This window comes from Sesamum indicum, linkage group LG10 (genome assembly GCF_000512975.1).
Source record: "Sesamum indicum cultivar Zhongzhi No. 13 linkage group LG10, S_indicum_v1.0, whole genome shotgun sequence".
Lineage (NCBI taxonomy): Eukaryota > Viridiplantae > Streptophyta > Magnoliopsida > Lamiales > Pedaliaceae > Sesamum > Sesamum indicum.
In genome coordinates, this window is record NC_026154.1 from 13,942,806 (window position 1) to 13,955,930 (window position 13,125).

General features: G+C 34.1%; 2 protein-coding genes across 4 annotated transcripts in view; both read left to right on the forward strand.

Moving 5' to 3' along the window:
* Positions 3,311–11,326, forward strand: LOC105172497 (methionine S-methyltransferase-like). Of its 3 annotated transcripts, none has more exons than XM_011093947.2 (12): positions 3,311–3,663; positions 4,603–4,796; positions 4,960–5,166; positions 5,345–5,440; positions 6,250–6,438; positions 6,508–6,696; positions 6,783–7,019; positions 7,259–7,393; positions 8,057–8,377; positions 8,517–8,696; positions 9,288–10,253; positions 10,810–11,326. In XM_011093947.2, exons 1-12 carry the CDS (start codon positions 3,417–3,419, stop codon positions 11,104–11,106), a joined length of 3,258 nt encoding a protein of 1,085 aa, XP_011092249.1. In that variant the 5' UTR covers positions 3,311–3,416; the 3' UTR covers positions 11,107–11,326. The 3 variants fall into 3 exon arrangements, with proteins under 3 accessions (XP_011092249.1, XP_011092250.1, XP_020552878.1); XM_011093948.2 differs by lacking the exon at positions 3,311–3,663 and adding an exon at positions 4,116–4,377; XM_020697219.1 differs by lacking the exon at positions 3,311–3,663 and adding an exon at positions 4,116–4,310.
* LOC105172498 (26S protease regulatory subunit 6A homolog) overlaps positions 12,329–13,125 on the forward strand; it is a 5,298-nt gene continuing 4,501 nt past the window's right edge. The window contains exons 1-2 of the mRNA XM_011093949.2: positions 12,329–12,528; positions 12,695–12,811. Of these exons, the coding sequence (XP_011092251.1) occupies positions 12,415–12,528; positions 12,695–12,811 (231 nt within the window). The 5' untranslated portion in view covers positions 12,329–12,414. The remainder of the gene's footprint in view (positions 12,529–12,694; positions 12,812–13,125) is intronic.

Here is a 13,125-nt window from a genome sequence, read left to right on the forward strand (position 1 = left end):
AATGGCTGATGTTGACCGTTGTGTGGCAAAGTCATCATCACTTACACACAACAACCTTGTCTTGCCTCTTGGGACTTTAACAAAAAGGGAATACACAACTCCCATTTCAATGCCTTTTTAATTTAGGATAAATTACGACAATTTTTTTTTTTTATATTTGATATAATTATAAATATTTTTTTATTATTTAAAAAATTATCAATATCTTCTGATTTTAATGATCATCTACAATTAGCCCAATTCATTATATTTCATCCATTTTTTTTTTATGATGAATTGACCAAAATACCATTGTAAATTAAAAATTATAATCTTATTTATTTTTTAATAAATTTTTTATAGACTAGGTGGATGATTTTTTTATAATTTTAAAATTTTTCTATCCACTCCGTTCGGTTTCTTTACAAATTTTTAATTTTTGTAAAAAGTACAAAAAGTTACAATACGGCAAAATTGATAATTTCATAACTCTATTCAGTATTACATAATTTCATCAAATATTAGGGAGTATTTATATTTTTTTAAATAACGAGGTAATATTCATAATTATGTCAAACCTTAGAGAATGTTGTTATAATTTACCCTTTAATTTAATTATTCCCAAGTTTTGGTGTGTGGGCTGTATTAATTGATAATTTGTTTATAAATATTAATTTTCTAATATTCACAAAAGTAATTTCAGTTTTTATAAATTGTAATAGAAAGCACTTTTTTAGGGTAAAAGTTATAGTAATTATATCTGCATCCTTGATTTATGGTTTATTTATATAAATTATTTTTATCTTTTGAAAAATTACATATATACTCATAAAAAATATCAACATCATTTCACACGAATTTCAATTCTTTTAAAAAATTGCATATACATCCCCTAAATTCATCAACTTCACTATACAAACTATCCTATTTTTTACCGTTTTGGAAATTTCTATAATTATACAAAATATAAAGTAGTTTGTAAAATAAACTATAATTTAAGGGGTATAAATATAATTATTCTTAAAAGTTAAATATGCTTTTAGGTACTTTTGACTATTTTATAATAAATCTAATGTAAATTTTGACTATTTTGCTCTCCTTACAATAATTGATTTTTGGCATAAGGAGTTCAAATTATTATGTTTTGGGAAAATTGCACTCCTGGCCCTAAAGATTAAAAAATATTGCAAAATATGATCCTAAAGCGTAATATTTGGTCCCATAAAGTCAATACATGGGACCATATCTATAATATTTTTAATTTTATATGGCAAAAAATATTAATTGCATAAATATGAGAACAAAAGTGCAATATTAATTGCATAAATGCGAGAATATTAATTTTCTAATATCTTATGGAACTAAAAGTACAATTTTCTCCTTATATTTTGTCAATTATATTCTTTTTGAACGTAGTTTCTACAAACATTTTTTATTTATTTATCTTTTTCAGTATTTCTTGTGAACACTTTGGGATTACGATCGTATTATAAATTCCAACTTTCTCATTAAGTTATCATTTTTTTTATAAGCAATAATCCCTTACCATTATGGTCGGAACAAGATTTAATTTATTTTTGTCTATATTAATATAAAAAAATATATTTATTTTTACTCATAAATGATGATTTTGTAACATTATTATATTAATTTTTTATTATGTCGATAATATTTTTAAATTATCTTTCTTTATTTTTATATATAATGTGTTAATTTACATATATATATGTATATTATTTATAATATATTTTAATAGATAAAATATTATGTATTTTTTATTTAGTGGTTATGGCACGCTGTTATGTGTGCATGTAATAAATAATTATTTATACTTTAAAATATATTATAAATAAAAATAAAATATATAAATCAACACATTATATTTTTTAAAAATAAATTAAAAATAAAAAAATTCGCGATATTATCGATATAAAAAAAAATTAGTATCACTTGTCGTTTATGAGTAAAATTTTCATATTAATATAGATAAATAGTATAAATACGTATCTCGGGAAATAAAAAAATCTGCTTGCAACGTGGGTGAAAGTTACCGCAAGTTGCTCTGTTCGGTGCACGCTGTCACATCCTTTTTATTTTTATTATTATTGTAGTAAACGTGGGTGAAAGTTACCGCAAGTTGCTCTGTTCGGTGCACGCTGTCACATCCTTTTTATTTTTATTAGCATTGTAGTATAATATTTTTTTCTATATAATAAATAATTTTATATTTTTAAAATATATTAAAAAATTAAATGTATAAATTAAAATTTGAAAAAGGAAAAATTAATTTATTAATTAATATAAATTTTAAAAATTAAATAAGTTAGTAATCAACGACATCGTATTTTTTAATTTACAAAAAAGCAGTACGATAGTGTCATTAACTGCATTATGAGTGTAGAATAACTGCATTAGTTCTACAGGCGTCACGTTACAATAACTTACATAAGCAAATTATAAGGTAAATTAAATTGACATCCTATGAGGTTATATCTGATTATATAAACATTGTCTATATTTGCAAAATTGTAATTACACTAATTGAGTTTGTAATTTAATTTTAAATATATATTATATCCAGTGACGAAATTTTATAAAAAAAAATCTCTGATATTTATTATACTAACACCTTATTAAGGGGGGTGAACCTATAAATTTACAGAGAATATCGATTTTTTTTCCTAAAATATATAATAAGATTAAGGGATAATTACATTATCCCCCTATAATTTGGTGCAATTATACGTAGACCCCTTATGGTTTGAAAACTTACGTCTAGTATCCTTGATATTTGCTTCTGTCTGATAAATAAATCTATTCGTCAATCAAAATTTATCAAATTTGATATTAGCAAAACATTAACGTGCGTAACTATGAATTTTGGATCGATTTTTTTAAATTCGGTGAAATCTGATTAACGGAGGGACCTTTGTTAGATAGAAAAAAATTTAGGGTACTAGATGTAATTTCTTAAACTAAATGGAATATCATGTAATTATACCAAATATCAGAAGAATATGCTGTGATTTTTTTAAGATTAGCCATCCGTTTTAGTTAGGACGTATAGATATTTTTTTATATTTTTGAGAATTAGAAAATAAATACATTTTGCTATTTTTATAATAAATGACATAATTAAGAGATTATTTCAATTAATTATATTAAAAAAAGTATTGGCCAATTTGCATTTTTTATAATATAAAGATATATTATTATTTGTTATAGAAATGCGTTTTTTGTTATATATAGTAATAAATAATGATATATATAGAAAATTAAAAAGCGTTACTCTGTGTGTGTGTGTGCGTTTAACTGTTGTATAAATACACGCACCAGTGTTTTCTGGTTCTTTTCTTCAGAGTGTATGCAGTAGTCTCGGTGTCTGCACACACATACACACACTCACGCAGACAGTACAGCGTATTTGTAATAGTAGAATGGGTGAGGCGAAGGGATCGTTTGGATCGATGGAGGAGTTCTTGAAGAAGTGTGAGCCGTCCGGCGACGCGGCGTACGGTGCGCTCCGATCACTTTTGGAGCGTCTCGAGGATCCGACGACACGAGCTGATGCTCGGATCTTCCTCTCCGAGCTGCAGAAACGCTTCGAATCCAAGGACGCCTCGGAGAAGTGTCTCCAGACTTACCATTTCCAAATTCAAGACATATTTCTCGAACAGTATGAAGGTCAGTCCGCTCGCCATTTTGATGTTAAGCATGCTATTTATGTAGTTGTGTGTGTGGATGAGTTTGTCTGCGGTTGCGATTTGACGAGGAAATTAGATGTTGGAACTTAATTTAGTGTTTCTAAGTGGATAATGGCTGAAAAGAAGTGTTGGGAGAATATGGATACTTCCAAAATTGAGAAAAGGTCATGTGAATTGCACGGCGCTTGTTCAAAGTTTCACCGATGGTGACAGGTCCCCACTCATGCATTTGTTTTTTTCCTGTTTCTTAAAATTAAAGTTGGATTATAGTAGATGAGTACTTGACGTTACAGTTGAAAGAATGTAATATGCTTATACTATTGATCTGAATTGCTTTTAGTGGTGTTTCTAGTTTCTTCTTCTTCTTCTTCTTCTTTTTTTAACATTCACATATATTTAATATTTGAAAGAATTTTAAATTTTAATCAACGGATGCTAGGTATCAAACCTTTTAAGTTCAGGATATCTGATAATTTTAATGTCCATCAAAGAAAGTAATTCCCTTAGCAGAGTACTCTTGCAACTTGAGTTCAGCTTAGGCTCCAAATGAGCTATGGACTTAGGTTGTAGTTTTTGAAATAACTTTAGAATGAGCTTGACAAGAGTCCTCCTTAATAGTTATTTGGGGTGAGGGACCTTTAAGTGGATCCTGATACTACACTAGGTCCAGAATACGATTCTTTTGTACTTCAAGGTAATTAAACAACATTCAGGATCCTTTCGTCCCTGATATGTTTCTCTATTGTCCTTCCGTTGTTTTCAATTTCAGATTTTGGTCGTTCTATACTTATCTGCATCTACATATTGAGTTTTTGCTTTGTTCCTTCTGTTTATGTAATGATAAACTAAATTCCACTTCTGTTTTTCACCCTTGTTGCATTGGCTAGCTTCATTCACAGTGTTCTATCACTTGTTACAGGTTTCCAGAAAAGGAAGAAACTCACGATGATGGTTATACCCAGTATTTTTATCCCAGAGGATTGGTCCTTCACGTTCTATGAGGGACTCAACAGACATCCAGATTCTATTTTTAAGGACAAGACGGTAGCTGAGCTTGGTTGTGGAAATGGTTGGATATCCATTGCAATAGCAGAGAAGTGGTCACCCTTGAAGGTCCATGATCCTTTAATCCTACAATTGGTTACTCCATTTATTTGTCGTTCTATTGTCCTTTGACTAAATTCTTTTTGCATTTCGTTTTCTTCTAATTTGTAATTGAAGGCTCAAGACATAAATCAAACAAGGTTTCTTAATTATTTCAAATCCCAATTTGCAGGTGTACGGGCTTGATATCAATCCAAGAGCAGTAAAGATTTCTTGGATAAATCTGTATTTGAATGCTTTGGATGAAAAGGGCCAACCAATTTATGATGGGGAGAACAAGACTTTACTTGACAGGGTCGAATTTCATGAATCTGATCTGCTTTCATACTGCAGAGATAATCAGATTGAACTTGAGCGAATCGTTGGATGCATTCCCCAGGTAATTTCATCAATTCAAAGAAATCTTCTTGCAGTTTAACAAATGAATATGTTTTCCATGTCAATAGAAGGCGAATAAAGCTATTTGCTGGTTGTGGGATTATCATGATGTTAATAGACTGACGTTTATTTCAAGATCTTCCACATTCTAATCGTTCTCGTTTCATTTTGTTGAGCAGATTCTTAACCCTAATCCAGATGCAATGTCCAAAATGATCACAGAAAATGCCAGTGAAGAATTCTTATATTCTCTGAGCAACTATTGCGCCCTCCAGGTTTGGATGCACTTTCAACTCACATTATTATCCAGTATATCTTGCATGTAGTTTGTGTATTTTCTAAAATGCTATACCCTGAAGTATATGAACTTACAGTTTATTTAGTTCTATATTGTGAAGATTTTCTTGATATATGTGTAAGACATTCTAAAAGGCAGAATACATTTTGCAGTGTAAGTATTATATCTGGACTATTAAGTTGTGCTTTTGCTTCTCAACTGGTGCTTTATCCTTCCAATGAAGTTATGGAGAATCTTAGACTGATAGCTGATGAGGGTTCTCCACGTTTCCCTTTATTATAGATTCTCAGTGTATTGAACAGAGACAAACAAACTGTAGACACAAATTTTAATGAACATTTATGTTCTTCCTTACGATAACACAAAAACTATCTTCCATGAAGAAAATTCGCGCTTTCATGTTTGTTGTGGTTGACATATCATGTTATGTGCTTTTGGAAGAATAGAAGGACACAATTCTCCTCTTGGAGGCTTACTGGACTGAATCTATACTTAAGATGGCTTTTCCTGGCATGCCAGTAAACTTCATGCAGTATATTGAGTTATTGACTGCAAAATTTCACATTTTCAGGTAAAAAATATGTTGGGTTGCCAACTTGCTACTTGGTCATAGTATCTAAAGTTTTGTTCGTCATTGTTGCTGTAATTTTATGTCTGGTCTCAAACCCATTATCTGTAGCCTCTTCAATATTGCACGCAATGATAGACCGTTCGTTCATCTGCCGAAACATTATTTTACAGGAGCTGCTGTCACTAGTCTGTTGATTTGTTTTTATTTCTCCTTAGGGCTTTGTTGAAGATCAGTTTGGCTTAGGACTGATCGCAAGGGCTGTTGAGGAAGGGATATCTGTTATAAAACCTTTGGGGATTATGATCTTTAATATGGGTGGCCGCCCGGGACAAGCCGTATGTAAACGTTTGTTTGAGCGCCGTGGTCTGCGTGTTAATAAGCTTTGGCAGACTAAAGTTCTTCAGGTTCTACTTTAACTCTATTTAATAATAATATCTATGAAAGTGTACTTTTTCAGAGATCTCTTGTTACAGGCAGCTGACACAGATATCTCAGCATTAGTTGAAATTGAAAAGAATAGTCCACACCGTTTTGAGTTTTTCATGGGGCTTGTTGGAGACCAACCAATTTGTGCCCGAACAGCATGGGCTTATGCCAAAGCCGGTGGTCGTATTTCCCATGCTTTATCAGTGTACAGTTGTCAGCTCCGTCAACCTAATCAGGTATGAAAATTCTCCATGTACTCGTACAAATAGTTAAAACCTCATGACATGAAGAAATCGCTGAATTGATTCATTTGCTGTGACAGGTTAAAAAGATTTTTGAGTTTCTCCGAAATGGATTCCATGATATTAGCAGCTCTCTAGATTTGTCCTTTGAAGATGACTCTGTTGCGGATGAGAAGATTCCTTTCCTAGCTTATCTTGCTAATGTTTTAAAAGACATTTCATTTTTCCCATATGAACCACCAGCTGGAAGCAGACGATTTCGTAGTCTGATCTCTGGCTTTATGAGAACATACCATCATGTTCCACTTACTGCGGATGTAAGATAATTTTTTTCTTCCACTGTACTTTGATATTTGTCTTCTTTGTGGTTCAAGTTATCTAAGATTCAATCTTCGCCACAAACTGCCTTATCAATAAAGCATCTTCTTTTATGTGATGAAAATTTTCTTTCTGGATATTTCTTCCATTTGGATGGTCATATGAAATCTCAGGCTAGTGTAAAATCATCTAAATAATCTAATTTATCACACTTTTCTTATTTCCTGTTGTGGGCCAGAATGTTGTTGTATTTCCTTCAAGGACTGTGGCAATTGAAAGTGCTTTACGTCTGTTGTCTCCACGCCTCGCCATCGTTGACGAACAATTGTCCCGACATTTACCAAGGCAGTGGTTAACATCCCTAAATATTGAGGTATACTGATTGTTCAAGTCATTATCCCTTGTATCACTTTCGATCTTTGTGTTGTGTAAAATGTAATTGCTTTAGAAAATAAGCCAGCTTCTGGTACTGTCCTTGTTGTTTGAGACACTGTACATCTGATTAAAACTTGGAGATTATAATAGCATGTAAGAATATCATGTTTTGCTTTACTAACACAGAAAAAGCAAAAAATTAGGTCAGAAGAAAAAAGCGAAATTTTTTCATTGAAATTATAAGGAAGAAAATGGACGATACTCATATGAACAGAAGTAGTTCATGAATATTGTTCCCCTATGCTTTGACCCTCCAGAAAATTTTCTGTTTCTAGATATACCTTAAAAAGTTTGTGGCTCGACAAGTCAAAAAAGGTTTTGCTAAAAATAAGAGATATATGACATATATATAAACTTCATAATTTGTAATCTCATCATTAATAAAAGATATATTTCATCTCACTCATGTGGAGTGTATATATATTTATATAATATACAAAACAAGCCATCATCATGGAGACTCTCATGATTCATTGTATAGATTGTTGTCATTTCCATTATAGATGCTTTATCTGGAGGCTTTTGGGATGGAACTCCAAACACTTTCAGTGAATGGTGGGTGTACACACCATTCCTTTTCACATCTTGAGTTTCCTTGCAGAAGACAGAAATTGGAAAACATTCCGAGGAAGCAATCACAGTCATTGAAGCTCCACGCCAGTCAGATTTGATGGTAGAGCTGATTAAAAGATTGAAGCCAGAGGTAGTAGTCACTGGGATGGCTCAGTTTGAGTCAGTCACTAGTTCCTCATTTGAACATCTTTTAGATATCACGAGAGAAATTGGCTGCCGATTGTTCCTAGATATATCAGACCACTTTGAGCTATCTAGCCTGCCAAGTTCCAATGGAGTCTTTAAATATCTTGCTGGAAGTCCTCTTCCTTCGCACGCAGCTATTGTATGCGGCTTATTGAAAAATCAGGTATATATGTGTTGAAGTAGTTACAAAATTAACTCAGCTCTCAATTGATGCTATGGCTGCTGATTAAATATTTTGTTACATCTTCATAATTTCATCATTAAGTTATGCACTCAGCAAATACGGCTTCTCCGGATTCCAGGTTTATACAGATTTGGAAGTGGCATTTGTGATATCAGAGGAGGAGGCAATTTTTAAAGCACTATGCAAGACTGTGGAGCTTTTACAGGGAAATACTTCTATAATTAGTCAATACTACTATGGTTGTCTTTTTCATGAGCTTCTAGCTTTTCAGCTTGCTGATCGACATCCACCTTCACAGGTTAGTCTATGTTGAAATTACTGGTAGTTGTTGCTCATATGGTTGCAAATTATTTTCAATTCCCTTTCTCAACTGCCGCTAGGGAGATGAGGGGTGGTAGACAATTATGGAGCTTTCTCATCAGAAACATGGTTAAGATTGTTATGGCAACTTGAGGCAAGTGTTTATGTCTAAAATAATGAAACAAAATCTACCTTTGAAAGACCTAAAATGAGATTGCTGCTGTTCTTTCTTTATTAACATTTTCTGGCTCATCAATATCTTCTGACCTTAAAGTCACAAACTTCTAGACTTTAACTTATGGTCTTCTGATTATCATAACTTTGAAAAGCTTGCACTTCTAGATCTCCATATCATGGTTGTCTTATGATGCATATGCTTCTAGCAGGCCTCACTACAATTCAACTTATGAATTCAGCACTCTCTAGAAAGTCCAAGTCTAGTCGCCCCAAGATTAGTGTTTCTATAGCCATCATAAATGCTTGTAACACATGATGCTAATTTAGATGCAATAGATTGGGATTTGAAAAATTCTTTCTAAATGTTTCTGGATAATCTAACACTGGGCGAGGTCTTTTCTCTTGTCTCCAGAGGATTGGTGAGAAGACGAGAACTTCTGAGGTAAATGGCTTTATCGGTTCCCAAAAGTCCATACTGGATCGTGCCGAGTTGGCAGTCAATGAATCTGATGAATCTCCCCTGGTACATATGGATGTTGATCAAAGCTTTTTGCCCATAACAAGACCAGTTAGGGCCGCCATCTTTGAGAGTTTTGCAAGGCAGAACATAACAGAGTCTGAAACTGATGTCACATCTGGCATCAGACAGTTGATTAGCAGCAGTTATGGCTATCCATGTGACAGTAACACCGAATTTATATATGCAGACTGTACAATGGCACTTTTCAGTAAGTTGGTACTCTGTTGCATCCAAGAGGGTGGAACACTGTGCTTCCCAATCGGTTCAAATGGGAACTTGGTATCTGCTGCAAAATTCTTGAATGCAAAAATTGCAACTATACCAACCACTCCTGAAGTAGGATACAAGTTGACGGAGAAAACACTAACGGGTTCATTGGAGACTATTAAGAAACCATGGGTCTACATTTCTGGTCCAACTATCAATCCCACAGGCCTGCTTTACACTAATGAAGAGATCAGTAAGTTATTATCTGTATGTGCTAAGTTTGAAGCGAGGGTCATTTTAGATACTTCATTTTCGGGGGTGGAATTTAACACGACGGGCTTTGAGGACTGGAAACTGGGAGCCACTCTGGATAGACTTTCTTCCACTAACTCGGCCTTTTCCGTATCTCTTCTTGGGGGATTATTTTTTAAGATGCTGACTGGTGGGATTAAATTTGGGTTTCTGCTTATCAACCAGCCTTCTTTGGTGGAGACATTCCATAGCTTCGCAGGATTAAGCAAACCTCACAACACTATTAAATACACGGTTAAGAAGTTGCTTGATGTTGGAGAGGAGAAAAGAGGGGATCTCTTGAAGGCCATCTCAGAGCAGAGAGAAATCCTGGGAAATAGATATAAACAATTGAAACAGGTAAATTTCATATCTTAGGAATGTTATTACTATGTTATAATTTTCAGAGAATCATTTAGTTTGAGTATCTTCACCTATCTCTCCATCCAAACACACACACATGCATATATACATGGGTTCTGTGTTATGGTGAGATGACGCCATCACTGCAAGTAAAACTGTCTGATAGTATTCTCTAACGGCGGAAGACTTATCTGCTTTTCATCATGAATATTCTTTTATATAATAGGTGCTTCATGACGAACAATCTTGTCCACACACGAATGGATCCATATTGTCTGCATATTCTCTACTGTCTAGTAACATTGGCAAATAAGTCGAGCATCAAATAGAAGCTTTATAGCATTGTACTTATGGTCCTGTTATCATTATTCTTCTCACTTTATCCTCTCCTTGTGTTGTACCATGACAACTAAAGCTACAGCATGCTTCAGAAACGAACGCTACTCTTTGCCTACTTCCAGTTTGTTGAGCACCAGCATCGCTATGTCATCTAAAATTTTCTCTCACATGTAACTCTTAGCTCATGCAATATTCTTATGCTCTTTATGTACAGACACTGCAAAGTTGTGGTTGGGAGGTGCTCGAGGCTCAAGCGGGTGTCTCCATTTTAGCAAAGCCGTCTGTCTATCTTGGCAAGACGATCAAAATAAACAAAGGCGCCAGCACTCAGGAAGTTAAACTCGATGACTCAAATATCAGGGAAGCCATGCTTAGGAGCACCGGTTTGTGCATCAACAGCGCTGCCTGGACTGGCATCCCTGGTTACTGCCGTTTCACCATTGCCTTGGAAGACGGTGAGTTCAAGCGTGCGCTAGATTGCATCTCTACATTCAAAAGCTTGGTTGAGTAAAATTCAACATCACATTCTTACCTGCTGCCACGAAACTCATCAGTTTCTGCAGCTATTTGGTATTGTGAAATAAAATTTGTTCAGACTTTTTTATGCTACAAATGGGTGCCAATCAAATTTGGGCCTTGGTTTCTGTACCATCTAAATTAACAGTTTTCTTGCTCTGATATTTTCTTACACAGTGATGGAAAATATGTTTCCTTGTCAACAGTTGCAACTACTTTTTGTTTCTTGTGTACTTTCCATATCTTGTATTATTAGTTTTAGTGGTGTTTCAAGACTACATCACTAGCATCATCAGTTACCAAGTTACTGCTAGTTTGGAGTACACTCAACATATGGGCATAATTATTTAAATTATAGATAATATATATATATATATAGAGGCATATAAAAAAGAAATAAATGTGTATATATATATGATGTGTATAAAAATAAATTGGCCCAATGAGGTCTAAGCGATCCAAAAAGAAGAAAAAAACGATAGGCCTGTAGCATCCTAGAAGACCCAAAAGGATTTGGCAAGCGGCATTCAGTTTGGCCAAGGGAGGAGGCTCAGGACATTTCCTACTCGGACCATAATTAAAGTCAAATATTGTGGCATTCAGTTGACTTAGGTGTCAGCAGCCACTTTGGAACCACATTAAGCCTAATAAGAAAGGACTCCTTGCAAACGAAGGAGGCCCCCAAAAACCCTGGATTCCTTGGCGATTAGAACTCCTTAACGGTTAAGAATTCTTTCTAACTATATATAAAAATATATTACATTTTAGTGAAAGAAAAATATTAATTATGATTAGTGCTAGAAGAAAAAGATCAAGGGTATTTTGAGAAATTTTAAATAAGCTACAATTTAATTCGCAATTATAATAAAAAAATAAATAGCATATAACTTATATCCGTTACTTTATCAATACTAATAAACATTAGATTAGACAATTTAATATTAATCACTTTAATTTTAGTTTTAATAATTATTCTAAAATTATCAGTAGCATTTAAACCTCATCACCTGAAAAAGAGGGCCTGAACATATACCAAAAGTAGTTACAGGCCCCCCCTTAATTAACAGAAAGTGATTAGACTAAGATCCAATCAGCAAAGGCCCATTCTATTGGGTTTGGGCCTCTTTCTAACTCTGTCCAATTGGGCTAATTTACATAAGCCCAATATCCCAAGACCAGAATTGTCCGGCCCATATTTTTATATCCCCTTTTACAAGGCAACTACAGTTTCCGACTGAATTTTTTCTCTCTCTCTCTCTCTCTCTCACACACACACACACACAGACTAGGCAGTTGGTCGGAGATGGCGACGCCGATGGTGGAAGACAACTTCGAGGACGATCAGCTTTCTTCAATGACAACTGAAGACATACAGAGGGCCTCTCGCCTTCTCGATAACGAAATCAGAATCTTGAAGGTTTGCGCTTTCTCTGTTTTTTTTTTTTCTTTTGATTGCGTACGGCAAATGGTTGAGAAAGAAGGAATTATGTGCTGAACTGGAATCAGTTTTGAGGTTAGGAAGTTCAATCAGAGTTTGTTTCCGCGGTTGTATGATAAGCTTTTTTGTTTGGCCCTTTTGGCAGGAAGAGTTGCAGAGGACGAACTTGGAGTTAGAATCATTCAAGGAGAAGATAAAAGAGAATCAAGAAAAAATCAAGCTGAACAAGCAGCTGCCTTACTTGGTTGGCAACATTGTTGAGGTACTCATCTTTAATTAGGGTTAGACTTTGGCTGTTAAGTTGAAGCTTTGGGCTTTTTTCTTTCTATTATTTGGGATTCAGGAAAGGAAGGAACTAAAGTTATCCAGGACTCTTTTCTCTGTAGTGGCCTAGGGTTTTTAAGGTGGTTGCATGATAACTAGGGAAAGTGGGCTGTTATTGGGTTCACCTGGGACTCGGGAAGGGTAGGAGATTCTGTATGTAAGCAATTACTAGAGGAGTCGGTATTCTTTGGACAAGTTGGTGCTAGTGTTGATTGCGTGATAATGTAGCTGGAAGGGCAGAGGTCTGAGTGA